Source organism: Rhinoderma darwinii, chromosome 5 (assembly GCF_050947455.1).
Source record: "Rhinoderma darwinii isolate aRhiDar2 chromosome 5, aRhiDar2.hap1, whole genome shotgun sequence".
Lineage (NCBI taxonomy): Eukaryota > Metazoa > Chordata > Amphibia > Anura > Rhinodermatidae > Rhinoderma > Rhinoderma darwinii.
The window spans coordinates 239,550,719-239,573,996 of record NC_134691.1 but is presented as its reverse complement, the minus strand read 5'-3'; the positions used below and the strand labels follow the sequence as shown (position 1 = coordinate 239,573,996).

At 41.7% G+C, this 23,278-nt stretch overlaps 1 protein-coding gene across 2 annotated transcripts in view; it reads left to right on the top strand.

Annotated features, from left to right (window-relative positions):
* The window catches only part of ADCY1 (adenylate cyclase 1), a 763,759-nt gene that overhangs the window by 551,659 nt on the left and 188,822 nt on the right, over nucleotides 1-23,278 (top strand). For both annotated transcript variants that reach the window (XM_075827013.1, XM_075827012.1), the window contains one exon: nucleotides 12,158-12,247. In XM_075827013.1, coding sequence (XP_075683128.1) covers nucleotides 12,158-12,247 — 90 coding nt within the window. The remainder of the gene's footprint in view (nucleotides 1-12,157; nucleotides 12,248-23,278) is intronic.

Genomic DNA, 23,278 nt, shown 5'->3' with positions numbered 1-23,278 from the left:
CAATGCAGAACATGCGGCTGATAAGGCCCTGTACTGGGAGACGGCTAAGGCGGTCTTGAGAGGGAGGCTCATATCGTACGTAACGTTTAAGAAAAAACAGATTCAACAAAAATACAGAGAGTGTAGTGATAACCTTAGAACAGCGTATTCTTCTTTCCTTGCTGACCCGTCGACAGATAAAAAACACAAATGGGTGGATGCGAGGAAACACTTCGAGTCATGGTTGGATAAAAGGGAGAAGTTTGGGAGATCACTCTATGAGGCCAAACTTTTTCGTTTTGGCAACAAGGCGGGAAAACTGTTGGCGGGATTGGCAAGGGGATTTCGGCCACCTACACATATAACCAAACTAAGAGATCACAAGGGCTGTGTACAAACGGAACCCAAAAAGATGAATGACATTTTTCAGGCTTTCTATCAGCAGCTGTACGAGACCACATTGGTACCGGGCGATGTGCGGGGTGACCGATTTCTGGCAGATATCACCTTACCTACCTTAGACCAGGGGCAATTAGAAGACTTGAACGCACGAATAACACTGGTAGAGTTACAGATAGCCATAAAGTCATTAGCAAATGGGAAGACGCCGGGACCTGATGGTTACCCGGCGGAATTCTATAAAATGCTACAGGAACAAATAACGCTGACGTTATTAGCATATTTTAATTCACTATTGGAGGGTGGGAACATTCCTGATGCAGCAAATACAGCATACATCAAGGTGCTACCAAAAAATGGGAAAGATCTGTCACTACCGAGCTCATACAGACCCATATCCTTAATAAATCAGGATATCAAGATATTGTCCAAGATCATGGCAAATAGGCTTGCCCAAATAATGCCTCGTCTGGTGGGGCCGTCGCAGGTGGGTTTCATTAAAGGTAGATCGGCAGTTACAAATATTAGAAAAGTAATAGGAGTTATGGATGGGGTGGCAGCACAGCCAAAGTCATTCAGCCAATCGGCACTTGTGTTGCTGGATGCTGAAAAGGCATTTGACAATGTTGAGTGGCAGTGGCTGGGCATGGTCTTGGATAAATTTAACATACAAGGGGCATTTAGAAATTACATAAAAACGTTATACAAGAACCCCACGGCGGCTGTGTGCACGCCAGGAATCAAGTCAAAGACGTTTAAGCTACATAAGGGAACGAGACAGGGGTGCCCACTATCACCACTCTTATTTGACCTAGCATTGGAACCCCTGATACAGATCCTGGAACAGGGGCAGATATTTAATGGGATTAGAGTTGGCGAGGTTGAGGTTAAGGCGGTAGTCTTTGCAGATGATATCCTGCTGTTTCTCTCTCAACCGTCTAGGCATCTCCCTAGGGTTTTCGAGGTGATCCATAACTATGGGCTATTCGCGGGTCTCAAAATTAACCCCCTCAAAAGCGAACTCTTAGGTTTGACACAACATAATCATACAGCGGATGAGAAGTTACAGCAACTAGGCATAAAAATTGCAAAATCACAAATAACATATTTGGGGATACGGATCAGGAAAACCCCGGGAACCTTATATCATCTGAATTATGAACCCATCTTCCACAAAATAAGGCTGGAACTTGAAAGATGGAGGACATTGCCGCTCTCTATGTTCGGTAGATGCCATCTGGTCAAGATGATCTCCTTCGCTAGATTATTGTACCCAATGCAAACACTGCCGGTACTATTAAAGCATAAGGATGTCAAAATTTTTAACTCCACTATAACGAAATTTATATGGTTGCATAAACGGCCAAGGATATCGCTAACGAAGTTGCAGGGATTTCACTGGCAGGGGGGGGGGTGAACATTCCGCATTTAAGGGGATACAATATAGCCAGTCTAATCCGACATGTGTTAGACTGGATACACAAAACTAATCATTACTCCAACCAGGAACTAGAGTCAGCACTAGCAGGTAAATACGACCTTCAAGCATTATTGCACACAAAACTTAAGCACCTCCCATGCCATGTTAAAGCCTCAGTCATATTACGAGACACAATTATGTGCTGGAAGGAAGTGAGGAAAAAGCAGGGCCTATCTTTTCAGTTGTCTAAATACTTACCATTATGGTCACATATACAGTTCCCAGCGGGCATGACAAGTAGTTTATTTAAGACATGGAAGCAAAGGGGGATAGCCACAGTAAAGCAGATACTGCACACAACGGAACCGAGGCTAAAGACGCTGCCAGAGCTAGTGAACGAATTTGGGATCCAGCCAACACACTTTTTACAATACATGCAGGTTAAAACTTTCTGTGCTAGGGAGGTAGGAAACTTGGAAAGGGAGATTGTAGATAATCCTTTTGATGCACTGGTAGAAGAATCACATAGGAAGTCATTGTCGGTACTATATCGGGCAATAAAGGATATTTACATAAAAATAGACCCAAAACAATAATTCCCTTATTGGAGACGTGTTTTTAAAACGACAGATGTAAACGATCAAATACTAGAGGGATGGAAAGCAGTGAGAAAACATGTAGTTAATGAGGTGTGGAGGGAGACACAGTTTAGACTAATGCATGCAGCCATTTACGCTTTTAACATACCGCCAAATGATAGCAACCCAGACCGATTGCATGCATGCCCGAAGTGTGCTCAGCCACATACAGATCTGCATCATGGAATTTGGTCATGCCCGAATACACAAGGACATTGGTCACTAGTGCTGGCATTTATGGCGAAATTATGGGATAAACCTATGCCACTAAACCCCATACTTCTTTTGTTCCACTCCAGAGCATCAATGGAAGTGGAAGAAGAGGGGACGGTAACACACATATCTCCGCTAGCACATATAATAATACTCATTGCAAAAAGATGTATACTGAAAAACTGGCTGAAACCCAATGCACCGACATTAGAACAACTCATACAGCAATTGAAAACATGTCTGTATTCAGATAGGACAGATGCCCTAATACACAAAGAGCGGAAAACGGCTAGTTTTTTCAGGAAATGGAAACCGTTCTTGGAACAGATGTCAGAACTAGATATTGAGATGGCGATGGCGGGATTTCAACAAACAAAATGGTATCTTACAGAAGATCTGAAGGGATCCTTAGGGAAATTGAAAATCAAATCACCAAGAAAGTAGATGGAAATAGAGAGAGTAAGGGCTTGCATAGAGGCAGGGAAAGGAAATAAGGATAAGGCATAAATAAGACTACCAAGGTTATTGGTTTAAATGGTTAAAAGGTTTATTGTTTAAGCTGCAGTTCACAATGTAATGTAAAATCAACATATCTGCTTCTGATGTTATTAACAAATATACTGGTATGAACAACTATGTATGTATTTAATTTTGCCAAGGTGTGGGCAATACCATACCTTGTTCCTTGTAATGACACAGAAAAAAAAATGTTGCAAGCAAAATTGTAATAAAAAATGTTTAAAAAAAAAAAAAAAAAGGGCTCTAGGTCTTCCCCGGGTAATTATAGACCAGTAAGCTTAACATCCATCGTGGGGAAAATGTTTGAGGGGCTATTGAGGGACTATATACAGGATTATGCGACAAAAAATAGTATTATAAGTGACAGCCAGCACGGTTTTACTAAGGACAGAAGTTGTCAAACTAACCTAATCTGTTTTTATGAAGAGGTGAGCAGAAGCCTAGACAGAGGGGCCGCTGTGGATTTAGTGTTTTTGGACATTGCAAAGGCATTTGACACTGTCCCCCATAGACGCCTAATGGGTAAATTACGGACTATAGGTTTAGAAAATATAGTTTGTAATTGGATTGAGAATTGGCTCAAGGACCGTATCCAGAGAGTTGTGGTCAATGATTCCTACTCTGAATGGTCCCCGGTAATAAGTGGTGTACCCCAGGGTTCAGTGCTGGGACCACTATTATTCAACTTATTTATTAATGATATAGAGGATGGGATTAATAGCACTAGTTCTATTTTTGCAGATGACACCAAGCTATGTAATATAGTTCAGTCTATGGAAGATGTTCATGAATTGCAGGCAGATTTAAACAAACTAAGTGTTTGGGCGTCCACTTGGCAGATGAAGTTTAATGTGGATAAATGTAAAGTTATACATCTGGGTACCAACAACCTGCATGCATCATATGTCCTAGGGGGAGCTACACTGGCGGATTCACTTGTTGAGAAGGATCTGGGTGTACTTGTAAATCATAAACTCAATAACAGCATGCAGTGTCAATCAGCTGCTTCAAAGGCCAGCAGGATATTGTCGTGTATTAAAAGAGGCATGGACTCGCGGGACAGGTGTAATGACGTGGGTAGGGAAACGGACAAGTGAGCCCTAATCTACCCGCCACTCTTTCCCTGCCTACTTGCAATGACCCGCCCTAGGCGACAGGGTACAACTGGGCGGCGGTCCCTACGCTCAGTAAGTGCACGAGACAAACAGACAAGGGAACACAAAGCAAAGGGAAACGGGCAGTTGCCCACGGCAACACCTTGAGCAACAAGAGTGGTGAACGAGCCGAGTCAAACCAGGAGTGCACGAGGTACCAAACGCAGAGCAGGAGAGTAGTCAGTAAGCCAGGGTCAGTATGGAGCAGGATCAAATAGTTAGAAGCTGTAGCTGGGCCAGGAAACCACACGAGAAGAATCACAAGCAAAGGAGGAACAGGAAAGGCAGGTATAAATAGACAGAGGGCGGGAGCTAGCTCCGTCTGGCCAGGCTGCGATAGGCTCTCCCACTCCTAAGCCTGCCATCCTGAGTGGTGGAAGATGGAGTCAGTCTCAGAGACATAGACTTAGGTACAGACTGATTACCTATGGGAGTATACACAGAAGTTGTGCCTGGCAGATCCTTTACAACAGGGATGTATATTACCACTTTACAAAGCATTAGTGAGGCCTCATCTAGAATATGCAGTTCAATTCTGGGCTCCAATTCATAGAAAGGATGCCCTGGAGTTGGAAAAAATACAAAGAAGAGCAACGAAGCTAATAAGGGGCATGGAGAATCTAAGTTATGAGGAAAGATTAAAAGAATGAAACCTATTTAGCCTTGAAAAAAGACTACTAAGGGGGGACATGATTAATTTATATAAATATATGAATGGCACATACAAAAAATATGGTGAAATCCTGTTCCATGTAAATCCCACTTTAAAAAATATGGGGGCACTCCCTCCGTCTGGAGTAAAAAAGGTTCAACCTGCAGAGGCGACAAGCCTTCTTTACTGTGAGAACTGTGAATCTATGGAATAGTCTACCGCAAGAGCTGGTCACAGCAGGGACAGTAGGTGACTTTAAAAAAGGCTTCGATAATTTCCTAGAACAAAAAAATATTAGCTCCTATGTGTAGAAATTTTAACCTTCCCTTTTCCCGTCCCTTGGTTGAACTTGATGGACATCTGTCTTTTTCAGCCGTACTATGTAACTATATGTAACTATGTAACCCTCCTTAGAGATACCATAATTACGTGGAAGATATTGAGGAAACTATTTAAATTACCATTTTTATTGTCGAAAAAATATGCCTCTTTGGGATCAACCCAAGTTCACCCAGGGCAGGGAAAATTGTATATTTAGGGAATGGAGAGAAAAAGATATTTTGATAGCCCAACATCTCATGCATTTAGAAGACAAAATTTGGCTTACTATATTGGAACTTAAAGAGGCTCTGTCACCAGATTCTCAAATCCCTATCTCCTATTGCATGTGATCGGCGCTGCAATGTAGATAACAGTAAAGTTTTTTTTATTTAAAAACGTTCATTTTTGGCCAAATTATGAGCTATTTTATATATATGCAAATGAGCTTTGAAATGAACAATTGGGCGTTTTTTTTTCGTTATGTCCAACTGGGCGTGTATTGTGTTTTTAACTGGGCATGTTTACGTGTATGATGCTGACCAATCAGTGACCAGTCAGCGTCATACACTCCTCTCCATTCATTTACACAGCAGCGATGTGCAGCCACATACACAGAGATTAACGTTAATCAAGTGTCTAGATAATGAATACACATGACCATCCAGCCTGGACGTCATGTGCATTCAGAATCCTGACACTTCTGAATCTTTTCTTTGAGATTTCCAGCAAGGGAAACGAAATCTCGTGAGATTACGCGTGGCTTGCTGGAATCTCACAGAAAAGATTCTGAAGTGTCAGGATTCTGAATACACATGACGAACAGGCTGGATTTCATGTGTATTCATTATCAGGACACTTGATTAACGTTAATGTCTGTGTAACGTTACTGTTATCTACATTGATTAACGACACATACAGAAATGGAAAAAAAAATGGCAGCCCCCATAGGGAAGAAAAAGTGTAAAAATAAGAAAAAGTAACACACAAACACACAAATGAATCCAAACGTTTTTAATAAAGCACTAACATCAAACTGATATTATAAAAAAAAATTTGGTGACACTGTTCCTTTGACTTATGATCAACTGTCAAAGGTAAAAGGATATCTTCATAAATCTGATTTGTACTTACTGATTTCATGCTGTATATTATTCTTGTCTCCAGGAAAATACCTGAGGCTGCGCCCCAAATGAAAAACGGTTACTGACTGTCTGTACACCATAACTGTTGTTTATATGTATATTTTATTATGCAAGAACGTTTTTATACTGTATGTTCACCAAAAATTCTAATAAAAATAAGTTTAAAAAAAACCCAAAAAAGATTACTGTAAAAAAAACAAGCACTCGCTGCTGTTGATTTCAGAGTTGTTTGAAAGAATTAAGGGTACAAGATCTTCTCCAAATTGGACCTACTTGGAGCTTACAACACTCTGAATGGCAATTCGGACATACTTTCCTGTGAATAATAGTAAACGGGTACTCTCTTTGGGCGACGACTCTAAACAAGCCAGTCATCCCTGTACTCAAGTGGTGGATCGACTTTCAAAAATGGCTTATTTTGTCCCTCTGTCTGGCCTACCCCTTAGCCCCTTGTCTTGCCAGTACCTTCATACAGCATGTCTTCTGCTTACATGGTCTTCCTTTCCATATTGTCTCGGATCAAGGTGTTACATAGTTACATAGTTAGTACGGCTGAAAAAAGACACATGTCCATCAAGTTTAACCAAGGTTTGGGAAAAGGGAAGGTAAAAATTTCTACACATAGGAGCTAATATTTTTTTGTTCTAGGCAATTATCTAAGCCTTTTTAAAAGTCATCTACTGTCCCTGCTGTGACCAGCTCCTGCGGTAGACTATTCCATAGATTCACAGTTCTCACAGTAAGGGCTCATTTACATGAGCGTGTGCGTTTTGTACACGCAAAAAACGCAGCGTTTTGCGTGCGCAAAAGGTTCTTAACAGCTCCGTGTGTCAGCCCCGTATGATGCGCGGCTGCGTGATTTTCGCGCAGCCACCATCATTATGACACTCCGTTTGGATGTTTGTAAACAGAAAAGCACGTGGTGCTTTTCTGTTTACATTCATAGTTTGACAACTGTTGCGCGAATCATGCTCGTCCCACGGAAGTGCTTCCGTGTGGCATGCATGATTTTCACGCACCCTTTGACTTCAATGGGTGCGTGATGTGCGAACAACGCACAAATATAGGACATGTCGTGAGTTTTTCGCAGCGGACTCACGCTGCGTAAAAATCACGCAACTGTCTGCACGGCCCCATAGACTAATATATGTCCGTGCGACATGTATATCACGTTCATGTAAACAAGCTCTAAAGAAGGCTTGTCGCCTCTGCAGGTTGAACCTTTTTTTCTCCAGACGGAGGGAGTGCCCCCTTGTTTTTTGAGGGGGTTTTACATGGAACAGGATTTCACCATATTTTTTGTATGTGTCATTAATATATTTATATAAATTAATCATGTCCCCCTTAGTCGTCTTTTTTCAAGGCTAAATAGGTTTATTTATTTTAATCTTTCCTCATAACTTAGATTCTCCATGCCCCTTATTAGCTTCGTTGCTCTTCTTTGTATTTTTTCCAACTCCAGGGCATCCTTTCCTGTCCCGCGATTCCATGCCTCTTTTAATACACGACTATATCCTGATGGCCTTTGAAGCAGCTGATTGACACTGCATGCTGTTATTGAGTTTATGTTCAATTCACTTTAAACATCTGAAGAACTATGTGTACTCTTCTGGATGTTAAATTAGATTTTTCCTTAGCTTATCCGCAAAGTAGAATGGGTCAACCAGGTTCTGAAGTGTTGCCTTCGTCAAGTTGTTTCCACTCAATATAATTGGGTACATCTTCCTTGGGCTGAGTTCTGAAATAATAATCAATCTGGAGAATCCATGGGTACCTCTCCACTTTTTTTTCCGTTTATGCTCAACATTCTTGGGTGCCACTTCCTGTTCCTTCTACCTCTGTCGTGCCTACTGCCAACACCACTTCTGGAAATTTTCTTCAAATTAGGCAAAAGACAAAAACTGCATTGGTTCAAGTCACCTCCTGCATGAAAAGATATGCGGACAGTATATGAACACTACCTCCTTAACTCTCTACCGGAGATAGTCTGGCTGTCTTCACGGAACATTTGTTTGAAGACTCCTTTCTACAAGTTTGCCCCCCAGTTCCTTGGTCCCATAAAGGTGATAAAGCAGATCAGTCCCGTTTCCCAGAAGCTTCGCCTGCCTCCTACCCTCAGAATCCCTAATTCTTTCCATGTCTCTTTGCTCAAGCCCCTGGTCTTCAATAGGTACTCTGGAACCTCTGTTACCTTGTCTGCTCCTGCTCCAGTTAGATCTAAAAATGAGTATGAAATGAAAGACATTCTTGATTGCAAAAGAATTGAAAGAAAAATTATCTAGACCGGAAAGGCTTCAGTCCTGAGGAGAATTATTGGGATCCTGTAGAGAATATTAATGCTCTTACCTTATCAAGAAGGAAGGGGGAGTACTATTATGCCAATGGCGCCAGGCCACCAGTTCTCTGTCCTTGTTGACGGTACAGCCAGCGGTTTGCAGCTTTCAATGGTCTGCCTTGCCCCGTTCCCAGCGATACTGGGTTTAACTGCTGACTCTCTTCCTCATACAGCAATCCCCATCGTCAATATACTTACAGTGCTTTTTGCATCCCTGTTCCTTTCCACTCCAGAACTTTTGTCCTTTCTCCTCCTGCAGGACTACACTATATTGTAGTGCTCTGGAGAGTGTGTGCGCCGGCACTTTCTGTTTCTTAAAGGGCCTGTTCACACTCTCCTATATCTTCCTGTTCTGCCCACCTCTCGCTGCCTGAGCAATATAGGTTCCTAGTCAAGCTAGTCCCTGCGAAGAGTTGACTATTCTATATTCCGCCAGTTAACTGTGTTTTGACCCTGGCTTGCCACTGACCACTGAACCCATGCAGCCCGTTCTGATCTGTTGTCCATTTACCAACTCTGAATGAACTCCGCCAGCCCTCACCTCGAACTGTAGATGACCTTTCTCTTGCCTGACCCTTAGTGCTTTGCATCGGTGTCTCTTGGCCTCTAGCCAGCTGTCACTGGGACCATTCCGAAATGTAGTGACCTGTTAGTGTGTCTGCAGCGAAGTCCAGATCCCTGTATAGGGGTTGAAGGGTGAAGACCAGAGAGACTACTTAGACAATTCCCTTGGGAATGACCCAAAGTCAAAGTGGTTAGGTTCACAATCCACTGCCTGTTACATATATATATTGTGATGTACTTCTGGAAACTCTCTCACAATTCAGTCATCCCGGTACAATGCTGTCATTGTTTGAATCGCATTATTAGGGACAAGTTGAAGCTGTTTAGTACATGAATGAAACAGTTTATTTTGTAATATAGTGCAGGAATAAGATACTTACCCCTTACAACTAGACTCAAAACCCCAAAACAATTTCTAGATAGCACAGTGTACTCTAATGCCATACTTAATACAGACTTTGATTCCATTGTAATGTTAGTTACATTTTAATAAAATTACTGTAGACCATATGTACATGGGTGGATATATACCATGCGTAGAAATAGGGTATATATTTTTAACTTTTTGGGACGTTGTAGGTAAGTCAGTTGGAAGATGCCTAATATTTAATTTTAATGTTGACTCTTCAGTAATAAGATCTGTGTACTCCATAAAATTAAGTGTATATGAGAAGTGACGCAAATGAACTAATCATTATCCAGTCTTAGAAAAATGCATAGCATATGATTTTCCTTTTCTTTTGAACACACGCTTAACAAAAAACGTCTGAAAAATACGGAGCTGATTTCAGAGAAAACAGCCTCTGATTTTCAGGCGTTTTTGAAGCTAAGAATGAAATTTGGAGCTTCTTTTGAGGCCTCTTTTCAGAAGTTTTTTGAGGCTTTTTTTGAGGCGTTTTTCATAGTGTTCAATGGACAATCAGCTCCAAAAAACGCCTCAAGAAGTGACATGCTACTTCTTTTTATGGAGCGTCTCCGTTTTTGACAGTGAAGTTTAAAATAAAGGCTCGTGGGAACAGAACATCATAATTCCCATTGAAAGCAATGGGCAGATGTTTGTAGGCGTATTAAGGGCGTTTTTTCAGGCGTAATTTGAGGCGTAAAACGCCTCCATTATGTCTGAAAAGAGGTCGTCGGCACATACCCTTACAATGAATTCCAATAATTAAAAAATTTGTTAAGTGACCTCTTGAGTGACTATCCAATTTTCACCTTACATGATAATCAAATGACATCCTTCTCAGGGTGCGTTCACATATATCGGTTGCATCAGCATCAGTTTTTTTTTTTCTCTCGCTAATTACAACTGATGCAAAAATGTATCAGTTGCCATCAGACTATTTCACAATTTTTACTACAAAACCATCAGTTGTCATCAGTTGTCGTTAGTTGTCATCAGTTTTTAACATTAGTTTTCACCACAATGGTCCACCAAAAAGGTAGTCTGGGGTCTGAAAATGTGCCAATTTTAACAGAGTGGTGCAAAGTTTGTGATTGATTGCATACATGATTGATTAGATACATGTTGTGTACTTGTCATTTCACAAAACTTCTGACGTGATCCTGGCATGTCAGGGCTCTCTTTCTCTGCTCCTGCCTCGGCGCTATACTGTAGTCTTACACACACATTGAAATGTCATGTTTGTCATATTAAGTGCAATGCCGAGGCCAGCGCCGAGGTGTAGGCAGCTGCTGTCCACTCACCTCAGATCAGATCTTCGAAGCAGCCTTGTGAACCTGCAAAGGTGCCAACCACTAGCCTTCAGGGAGTATCTAGTTTTTGGCTCCTTTACAGCTACCCTATCACACCCCACATCTCCTATTCACCCCGCAATACACCGGGATTGCTTTTGTTTCTATTCACACGACAGGGTCCGCCGTTAAAAACTGCAGATTTTGATGGCCGTTTTGCATTTGTTCCTTGTCCAGGTTTCCGTTTTTGATGGCTGATTGTGACCCGTTTTGTATCTGTTTTTCGCTGTCCGTTTTAAAAACGGATGAATTTAATTTGTAGATAATGCCACAGTGCCCTCTGTATATAGTGCCACATTGCTTTCTATAGATTATGCGACACGCCCTGTAGATAATGCCGCATTGCCCTCTGTAGATAATGCCACATTGCCCTCTGTAGATCATTCCACAGTGCCCTGTGTAGATAGTGCCACACAGCCCCCTGTAGATAGTGCCACACAGCCCCCCTGAGGAAAAGGCCACACATCTTCACTGTAAATAGCGCCAACCACGCCCCCCTGTAGATAGTGCCAACCACGCCCCCCTGTAGATAGTGCAATTGTTGCTCCTTCTAGGAGTGGAATCCCCAGCCAGAGCATTGCCAATACTCTGGCCGGGGATTCCGCATCTGCTCCCCAGCCAGATAGTCGGCAATACTCTGGCCGGTGACTCTTACGCTCAGTGCTGCCGGAAGGTGGATGCGGCACTGCAGCACCCGGTGTTGATCTGGCAAACATTACATTAAATAGGATACGGCGCCAGACCTCCCAGGGAGCCGGACAAAAAAACGATGCAGGTAACTTTTTGGGGTCTGGCTCCTGCACAGTTCTGGCGCCGTACTGTGTCGCGACGTATGTCCCATGTACCAGAATAGTTTCCATAGAGAGTTTCCCTCCGGCTTTTCTGTAACACGAGAGGAAGACAAACAGGGGTAACTGATATATGTGAACACACCCTTAATAATTATTTTAAAAATTGATTTAATTTGTTTTACATTTTGAGTAGTCCAAGCACAATTCTGATATCTACAAAAATGTTTAAGCCATATAGACAGATAACATTGACCATTGGCCTACTTTTTATCTTGCAGTGTTTTCCAGGGTGCCTAACAATACAAATACGAACCATTTTATGTATTTTCATAGTAATACTAATATACTCTGTGGCACAAGGATGTGTGGTAAGTAATGACAATATATTAAAAGCTTACTGTAGTTAATAATGAAAAATGGCAGATGCATAATTTTTCATAAGATTGTGTAGCCTTTCAAACCATTAGGAACTGGTAATGATTCAGAAGCATAAGACACTTTCACATAATGAATTAATATAATTACTATATTGTTATCAAGATCAATACTAGAAACTGCCACTATTGTTCATGAAATAGACCCATGTATACAATATAGATAAAAGAATATATATATATATATATATATATATATATATATTATATATATTGTTAAAGTTCGGTAAATTTGGTGAGGTCCACTATCGCTACCTCCTTATATTAGAGTCACTAGGGTTATGCCTAGCTCTCCTACTTTCCCTTGTATCTACACTTTAGAGTATGTTCACACAGAGTTTTTTCAGGCGGAAAAATCTGGCTCAAAATCAAGATTTTGACCTGCCTGCACTTTCTTTGCCGCGCTTTTCACAGCATTTTTCTACCACGGCCATTGAGCAACGCAGGCAAAAAAAAAGCTCAGAAAAACGATTTCCCTGCCTCCCATTAATTTCAATAGGTCGTCAATGACGGAAACCGCCGGAAGAAGGAGCATGTCGCTTCTATTTCCAGCGAGAGTTTTTTCCACTCGTGTGAAAAAAACGCTTCCGCCTCCCATTAAAATCAATGGTACTTGGTTTCCGCGTCAAAAACAGCACCTAAAAAACTCAGTGTGAACTAGGCCTTAAATTGCTTTATTAAGTAAGTGTGTGTACGTGGTGATTCAAGACACAATTGTATAGTAAATAAAGCACAGTTTATTTACTAACAATAATCACACAAATATAAATACACAAAATATATATAGTATTAATCTATTCCAATAGATATAAGAACTATCAATATGTATTACGTATACTAATGCTATACTTGGTACCATAAATTAAAGATATTAACAATACCTGCACCTGGACCCACTTGGTCCTACCGCCTTGATGGTATGGTAGCTGGCCAACAGGACACAGGTCAGAGTCTTTAGTACATATAGGTGTACCTGTGGTATCTCAGACAGTAGCAAGACAGGCTCGACTGGGACTAGGCAGCAGGCAGGCGCCAGGCAAGGTAAAGCAAGACAGGCGTGGTACTCAGCAGCACGGCTCCGACTCAATACGGCACTTGACCAGGATAGCACGGGAAACACTGGGAACTGGAAAACACTTAGGAGACCATTTGCATAGAGGGACTAGGGTAATGACAACAAAGCTCAGGCAAGTCCAAGGTGCTTTGGAAGAAATCAGCTCAATCTCCCACCTGTGTGCGCTCTGGCTTCCTAAGGCTGGACTGAGCTCGCGAGCGCACCCTGGTGGTCACTGTGGAACAGGACGGCCGCATGTGCAGACATCTCTGGAGAGAAGGGCGTCGACTGGATGGAAGGAGTTTGTGGTCAGCGACCATGGACGTTAGACTAGTACTCAGTCACGTACCTAAATACACATATAAAGTACAATACAATTCAATCACGCTTAGAACATAAAGGGAAAGGGACTGCTAGCTGCAAAGAACAAGGGGGTTGTAGTTGCAACTGTATGACAGTGAATAGGTTAACTTGCTTTGCTGCTGATGGCAGTGTAGTGGTTAACTAGTACAGTGGGTTTAGGGATGGATAGGGTTAACTGTAGGCTTGGCTGCTGATGACAGTGAATGGGGTCAACAAAGGATTTCTGTGGTACGGGGTTATGGTAGTGTAGGATAGGGATAAATGCAGTGGGAAGGAGCTACTGGCAATGCAGGAGTTAAGTTATTAATGAACAGTTAGAGGAGGGATGCAGCAGAAATAATGCAGGGTTGGGAAGGGTTAATTCAGCTAGCAGCCTGGGAGGTGAGGGTTAGTCTAGTCCAGGGATTAATACAGTGGCCTATAGCTATTAGTGGCTTCAGTGGAATTGTTGGTGGTGCCAGGCTTCTTTTGAAGTGGATTCAGCAGGCTTCCTTGGTAGTATGAAGCTTCTCAGGCTGGGGGCTGGTGTAATGGTTTCCTCATGGGTGTAACGTCTATGGCCACGGCCCGTCGTTCTGACTTACCCCTCGACGGCCATGGACATCCGAGTTGCTTGCAGCATCGAGGGGGTTCGGTCCAGAAGAGAGGTCTTGGGAGCCAGAGGAGAACATCGAAGTTTCTCTCCCGCTCTGGTCTCAAGAATAGGGGGCGTAAGAGGGGGGATACTGTAACGTCTATGGCCACGGCCCGTCGTTCTGACTTACCCCTCGACGGCCGTGGCCATGGACATCCGAGTTGCTTGCAGCGTCGTCCTCCTATGAGGCGCCGACACTCACTTCCGGATATCGAGACTGTCTCCGGAGGGGACGCGCGCCCGCACGTGCACGGCCTTAAAGGGCCAGTGCGCGCATAATTGCAGGAAGTCTGCAATCTCGGCCAGAATGCTCTGGGCTATAAAAGGGGCTCCGCCCTCTCGTTCCTTGCCAGAGCGTTGTTTGTTACCCAACGTTTGTCGTGCTAATGGTCCCCTAGTGTCTTCCAGCTCCCTAGTGTTCCCTGTTTTCCTGTATCCTGTATCCTGTTCCCGTGCTATCCTGATCTATTGCCATGCTGAGCTGTTGCCATGTTGTGCTGCGTTCCACGCCTGTTCTACTACGCCACGCCTGACATCTACCTGCCGCCTGGTCCCAGCCGTGCCTGTCTTGCTACTGTCTACATTGCCTGAGGTATCCTCTCTGAACTATAGACTCTGTACTTTACCTATTTGGCCAGCTGCCCTCCCGCTACGCGGTACGGCCAAGTGGGTCCACACCCCACATCATGACAACTGGGGGGGTGAAAGTCTGAGGAATTTATCAGCAGTGGACTATTTAAACCCAGTGGGTACACTCCTGTATGGAAGGCCTCATGCAAGGCCCCAGGAATCTGTCTCCCCTGTAGACTGGGGAGACCGAGGATCAAAGCAGATGGTGGTAAAACTTGACAGGACAGCTGGTTTACTGCCAGCTGTGTCTGCTCCATTATCCTGAGGCCCTTTCCCACAGGCATATGTGTGAATACACACCTATGTCTGATAGGACAATATATCTATCTATCATTTATCTGTGTATCTATCTTTCTGTCTGTCTGTCTATCTATCTATCTATCTATCTATCTATCTATCTATCTATCTATCTATCTATCTATCATCTATCTATCTATCTATCTATCTATCTATCTATCTATCTATCTATCTATCTGATGTATATTGATAGATAGTATAATTTTAGGTTGGGGCTACATGGCGACTTTGGCCACGACACAAGTCGCACGGTCGAAGATCACTATGTTCCACAGCGTACATGGCAAGTAACGAAAGTGACTGTGGTCGCGGTAATTTTACCGGACATGCGCACTGATGCAAACAATTTCGCCGGACACAAGAAAATATTGATATAAGAATTGCAGGTAAGAAGCAACAATCGTAGTTCTAAGAGTTAGACTGGGTTCACACACCCTATTTACGGACGTAGTTTGGGCGTTTTAACCTCGAATTACATCCGAAAATACGGCTCCAAAGCGCTGGCAAACATCTGCCCATTGAGTTGAATGGGTTTTACGATGTACTGTGCCGACGGTCATTTTTTTTTTACGCGCCGCTGTCAAAAGACGGCGCGTAAAAAAGACGCCCGCGTCAAAGAAGTGCCTGTCACTTCTTGGGACGTAATTAGAGCCGTTTTCCATTGACTCCATAGAAAAACAGCTCCAATTACGTCCGTAATGGACGCTGTGAAAAACGCCTGCACTTGCCATTACATCTCAAATTCAGGAGCTGTTTTCTCCTGAAAACAGCTCCGTAATTTCAGGCGTATCGGACGTGTACGTGTGAACATACCCTTAGACTCTGTTGAGAAAACTAAGGAACAACGGTCCTATTATAATAACCATATCAGTCTGTTTTGTACATGGGAAAAGGGGGACTTATTTAAGACAAAACGCTGTAGGCACCATAGTCACAAGGACCGATAGCATATTTTTTTATTTGTTGTGTTACAGTACCACACGTAGACCCAGGGTTCCTGACTCACTTAACGTCAATCATAGTACCATGCATCGGGGTCTGGGTGTTGACTTGTTACACTTTCGTGTACCAGTCTCACACCTCAGAACACCACACTAACGTGCACCGGGACTTTTAAGAGGCAGGGGCCAGCCTGTCAAGCAGCTCAACTTAAAGGGAAGGTGTCATGAAATTATTATTTTTTTTATCATATTGCTTTTAGTATGATAAAAAAATTTAATTTATTTATTTGTGTTCGTGTTTTCTACTTTTTACTTTTTTTTAAATTTTTACTTTTCTATGGGGGCTGCCATTTTTTTTTCATCTCTGTATGTGTCGATTAACGACACATACAGAGATGGAATATGGCACATACATCCCCATAGAGAATGCGAACGGGAGCCATTCCAGTCACTGCAGCGTACGCCGTGGGAACGGCGCATGTGCCGCTCCCACACAGACCAAAACGAAGCTTGTTAGCAGAGGGAAGTCTGGCGCCATTTTCTTGTGGACCGGAAGCTGCTGCCGGACAGTCAGATGTCGACTTCCAGCCGCGGCTTCCGGCCATATGTTCAAGGAAGCGAAGGCGCAAGGAACAGGAGCGGAGAAGGCAGCGGAGGCGGGAGCAGGTAAGTTATGTTTGTGTATGTGGTGTGTATTATGTTCATGTATGTTAGTGTTATACTAATAGCTGAGCACTGTATCTAATCCTCCTACACTGTGCATTCGCTCAGAAAATGGCGGCACACAGTGTAGGAGGTTTGAAGATTCAACCCCCTCCTTCTCCTGGCACTAGCCAGAATAAGGGAGGGGGGATTGTGTGAGGACACTAGAGCGAGTCTGTCTACCCCAAATTTGCAGCATAAAGCATTGAGGTTGCTTTACCACATTGACCATGCTGTGATTTTGGGAACTACTCTCTCTAGTGACCAGCACATGGAAATGTTATAAATTAGACTCCAATTTATAATATTTCCTGACTTGTAAAAAAAATAAAAAATAAATAAAACAATGTATAATCACTTAAATAATAATTGTTTAACTAAAGAAAAATAAAAATAAAATTTCTAGCGCCACATTCCCTTTAAGAATGTAGTCCAGGGGGTGAGTAAACAGCAGTTATGTCCTCCATTATCCACAGCATATACAGATTAAATAATTGTTTATTGAACCTAATGAAATTTTCAACTAGTCAGACACTAGATCTACAATGGCTTCACTGTATCCAAAGTTCAGTAAATACAATTTATATGGAAATGTTGATAAGTGGTAAGTGGTCCCTATGTCCCATTGTAATCTATAACAAGAAAAAACAGGAAAAAGATAAATGTTAAAATGTCATTAATATGAAAAAATCTCATGATAAGTAATAAGTATCACGATTAAATTATTTTGTGTTTTTTCTTGTTATAGATCACAATGGGACATAGGGACCATTTACCACTTATCAACATTTCCATATAAATTGTATTTACTGAACTTTGGATGCAGTGAAGCCATTGTAGATCTAGAGTCTGACTAGTTGAAAATTTTATTAGGTTCAATAAACAATTATTTAATATGTATATTCTGTGGAAAATGGAGGACATAACTGCTGTTTACTCACCCCCTGGACTAAATTCTTAAGTTGAGCTGCTTGACAGGCTGGCCTCTGCTTCTTAAAAGTCCCGGTACACGTTAGTATGGTGTTCTGAGGTGTGAGACTGGTACACGAAAGTGTAACAAGTCAACACCCAGACCCTGATCCATGGTACTATGATTGACGTTACGTGAGTCAGGAACCCTGGGTCTACGTGTTAGGTACTGTAACACAGCAAATAAAAAAATATGCTATCTGTCCTTGTGACTATGGTGACTACAGCGTGTTGTCTTAAATAAGTCATCCTTTTCCCATGTACAAAACAGACTGATATGGTTATTATAATAGGACCGTTGTTCCTTAGTTTTCTCAACAGTCTATCTCTTAGAACTACGATTGTTGCTTCTTACCTGCAATTCTTATATCAATATGTCATTTTCTTGTGTCCGGCGAAATTGTTTTCATCAGTGCGCATGCGCAGCAATTGACATTTCGTTGATCAGCAGCGATAAACTTCCGGCTATAGTTCCGGACATGCGCAGCAGATTCCTGTGAACGCCGAGCTGTCAGTTAATACATAACAAGTTCATTATCGGACAGCTGCATTGCTCGTAATCTATTGGTGAGTGGCCCTGAAGTCCGAGCTTCTACACACATTGCTGCATTTTTGATCATACACTAATCAATTGATTATAGATGTATTGTATTGTTGTTTTATGTTTTTATCATCACAATTATATTACTTATATGCATTTACACTTGTTACGCTGGATGATATATTTGTAATATATGGTTCCGGTTATATTTAACTTCCACAATATTTTAATGATTACTCATTATGTTAATGAGACACATGCCTTAAATATCACCTATGTTAATGGTATCACTATGCTTGAGAAGGTCCTAAGGCTGGAAAGAAACGTCGCATCTCTGCATTCGATTGAATAAAGCACCTTATTTTTTGCTTAAATTGGAGTGCTGCTGAATTTCTTCTCAATATATTATACAATCCTTGGATCAGGAGTTATCTACTGTGCAGCCGTCACTGTAGTGGGATTTGGTACAGAGTGCTGCTGTCTTTCATTTATATGTGTGTGTGTATATATATATATATATATATATATATATATATAGGATCAAACATACAATAGGAGCAGCACTGTGCAAAAAACCAAATGCGGCTGGTGCTAAGCTTCGAATAACAGGGAGTGACGCTCTCCCAATGTAGTATATGGAAAAATAGAGCAAAGAAGCAGCACTCAAAAGCAAAAAATGAAGTTTATTCACCCAAGACAGCAACGTTTCACTTCCTCCATGGAAGCATTTTCAAGCAATTAGTGAAAAACACACACAGGTATATATAGGGAGCACAAAGCTCAATTAACAAATCCTCTAAATAGCAGCAATTATACAATTCATATTGAAAAAATGCCCCGTGTAGCAGTGTATCAAAATATCATATATATGTGTAAAAGAGTCAATCATTGACAAATGGTATAAAGAACTTTAAAATTCTAACAAGTGTGATACGTGCATATAAAATAGTGTAATGCATTAATTGCATATCGATTAATAATCACATTATAATACACAATAGCTGGCACTCACCAATCTGGAGAAACAAGGACATCCTGAACAAAACATGTGTAGATTAAAATTTCCGGCGTCACAAGCACCGAACTGCGCATGCCCCAACTCTATCTGTCCATTGGGTAAGGCTACCCCATGTGATCTGAATCGCCGTGACGCTGCACAGCGACGCAACAGCTGACATGATTACATCACTAACAGAGGCCCATCGGATCGCAGTCATGCTAGGGTCAATGTGTCATAATACGCCATGTTTGTTAAGGGCAAATATGTCAATACTGCAAACTACAGGGTAGAATTACAACTAAGATACTTATAATAAAGTCGTGAATAATGTGTTCCGCTATTCAAAAAGGAGTGTATGAAAACTGTGTATAAAATATACAATAGTAGGTTTTACTCCATTTTAATGCCTTATGTCCCTAAAGAGACAAGAGATCACCCGCATACATAACGTAGAAGTCTCAAGTCTCACGGAGAGATACTCTACCAATGTGATGATATATTATCAACACAGAGGTGTATAGTATTACTCCTATTATGGGATCTCTGGAGAAAGAGCAGAATCCTACACCTTCAGATCAAAACTCCCCAGTTGCGGAGCTGTCATTCACGGCTCAAAAAATACATAAATAGTCAATAATCAACCCATATGTTACTAAACAAACATAGATGGCAGATGTGGTGGAGCTGTGCATAATCAACAACATTATTACGGTTCACATGGATAAAAATATAGAAAAAAAATAATAATTTAATTCAATAACAATCTCATTTGACAGAAAAAAGGGGTCATATGTGTACAGAATTCCTTGTTCCAGTTGGCAAGCGTCTTCCAATACCAATATCGAGACTTCAATCTATAAAAAAGAAAGAAGAAACGGGTAAGTACATAAAAAATTATTACAGTATAATTACTCTCCTATTCCTATACATCAAACTATATCTAGAGTGGTGAAGGGATCATGAACAGATATCACTAGGCAAAGGAATCACCAAGGAATGCAAAGGCCAAATCCAATAGGCTGTACATACAGAGAATGACCTCTCCAAAATATCTGGACCACAATGTCCTAGATGTAAGCATAAAATAATTATTTGAATACATTCAAGGGGTAATCAATATTGAGACCGTTAGGGTGGAGGGAATTTAATCTATTGATCCACTGAACCTCCAGTTGTTTAAGGATCAATTCCCTATTCCCTCCCCGTTTAAGGGGGGAACCCTATCAATAATGCAAAATCTAAGTTGTTGTACACTATGACCCATTTCCACAAAATGTCGCGGTACAGGGAGTTCAACCTTCTTCGTACGTATACTGGACTTGTGATTGTTTAATCTCAGTCTACATTCAGTTGTGGTCTCCCCCACGTAAATCAAATTACAAGGACATTGTAAAACATAAATAACATAATCACTTCTGCATGTGTAGTAGGAGGTAATCTTATAAGCTTTACCTGTAGTGGGGTGTAAAAAAGAACTGCCTTTGAGAATAATCGCACAGCTATCACAGGACAGGCAGGGAAAACATCCATTCCGTGTCAAGTCCTGTTGCCTACCTCTAACCTGAATATTCCTTGCACTGACATCCGTCACGACCAGTCTGTCCCTTAAATTACGGGGTCTTCTGTATGAAAATAATGGGGGGGATTGAAATTCTACCACTTTGTCATAATAGTTACTCTAAATTCCCCAATGTTTTCTGATAATACCTGCCACATTTGGACTGCATACACTAAATGTGGAAACCATAGGGAGTCTATCCATTTTCCGCTGAGTCTTCTTCTTATCCTGACCTAGTTGGGCCCTATCGACTCGTTTTACTCTCTCCAGATGTTTCTTCAGAAGACGCTCTGGATATCCTCTGTCTATAAACTTCCCTACCATCATATTGAGTTTATGGTCTAAACTAATGGGATCATCAACAATCTGTTTAACCCTCAATAACTGACTGTACGGTAAGGATTTGATCATCCCCTTGGGGTGATGACTATCAAAACTGAGAAGATTGTTGCAGTCTGTGTCTTTAACAAATAGATCAGTTACAAGTTTGTTGTTCTGTATGCAGACCAAGGTGTCAAGGAATTGGACATGACTATCAGAAACCACCATCGTAAATTGAATGTCGGAGTATATCAAGTTTAAATATTCAAAGAAACTATTCAAACCAAGCAGGTCCCCTGTCCAAATGAGGAAGACGTCATCTATTTATCGCTACCACCCAAGTACCGAAGTAAAGTGGTGGGATACATAGATCGACGTCTCCTCCATATCAGCCATAACAATGTTGGCATACGTAGGGGCCACATTGGACCCCATAGCTGTTCCGCGAAGTTGCATAAAAAAACCCGCCGACAGAGGTGGATCGGTCGTTGTTATGGACCGATCCCTATATTTACAAGAAGTCTATAGACAGCTGAATGACACAGCGGTATATAGGAGGATTTCGACAGATCCTATGAAGGATATTCAGAAACGAATCAGAGTGCTGGTTGACAATGCCTTTGCTAATGATATGATAGACAGGGATTTATATACTTTTTTAACACCTACATATCCGATAACTCCTATACTGTACTGTCTGCCTAAAATACATAAAAGTACTGTCAATCCCCCAGGGAGACCCATAGTCTCAGGCAGGGAGTTGCTTCTTTGCCCCCCTGCTATTTTTCTTGATAAAGTTTTGAGAAGTTTTGCCGTATCTGCTAGATCGTATATAAGGGATACGGCAGATTTTTTGAGCAGAATTAGAGATATTGTTATTCCCACTGGGGCTTTGCTGGTCTCATTTGATGTGACCAGCCTGTATACTTCCATTACCCATACAAGGGGTATGATGATTGTGGGCAAAGTACTTGATGGCACTGAATTTTCCTGTGAGTGCAAAGAATTTTTGATGGGCCTTTTGGATATAGTGCTAACTTGCAATTACTTTCTGTTCAACGATGAATATTTTATGCAACTTCGCGGAACAGCTATGGGGTCCAATGTGGCCCCTACGTATGCCAACATTGTTATGGCTGATATGGAGGAGACGTCGATCTATGTATCCCACCACTTTACTTCGGTACTTGGGTGGTGGCGATACATAGATGACGTCTTCCTCATTTGGACAGGGGACCTGCTTGGTTTGAATAGTTTCTTTGAATATTTAAACTTGATAGACTCCGACATTCAATTTACGATGGTGGTTTCTGATAGTCATGTCCAATTCCTTGACACCTTGGTCTGCATACAGAACAACAAACTTGTAACTGATCTATTTGTTAAAGACACGGACTGCAACAATCTGCTCAGTTTTGATAGTCATCACCCCAAGGGGATGATCAAATCCTTACCGTACAGTCAGTTATTGAGGGTTAAACGGATTGTTGATGATCCCATTAGTTTAGACCATAAACTCAATATGATGGTAGGGAAGTTTATAGACAGAGGATATCCAGAGCGTCTTCTGAAGAAACATCTGGAGAGAGTAAAACGAGTCGATAGGGCCCAACTAGGTCAGGATAAGAAGAAGACTCAGCGGAAAATGGATAGACTCCCTATGGTTTCCACATTTAGTGTATGCAGTCCAAATGTGGCAGGTATTATCAGAAAACATTGTGGAATTTTGAGTAACTATTATGACAAAGTGGAAGAATTTCAATCCCCCCCCCCATTATTTTCGTACAGAAGACCCCGTAATTTAAGGGACAGACTGGTCTTGACAGATGCCAATGCAAGGAATATTCAGGTTAGAGGTAGGCAACAGAACTTGACACGGAATGGATGTTTTCCCTGCCTGTCCTGTGATAGCTGTGCGATTATTCTCACAGGCAGTTCTTTTTTACACCCCACTA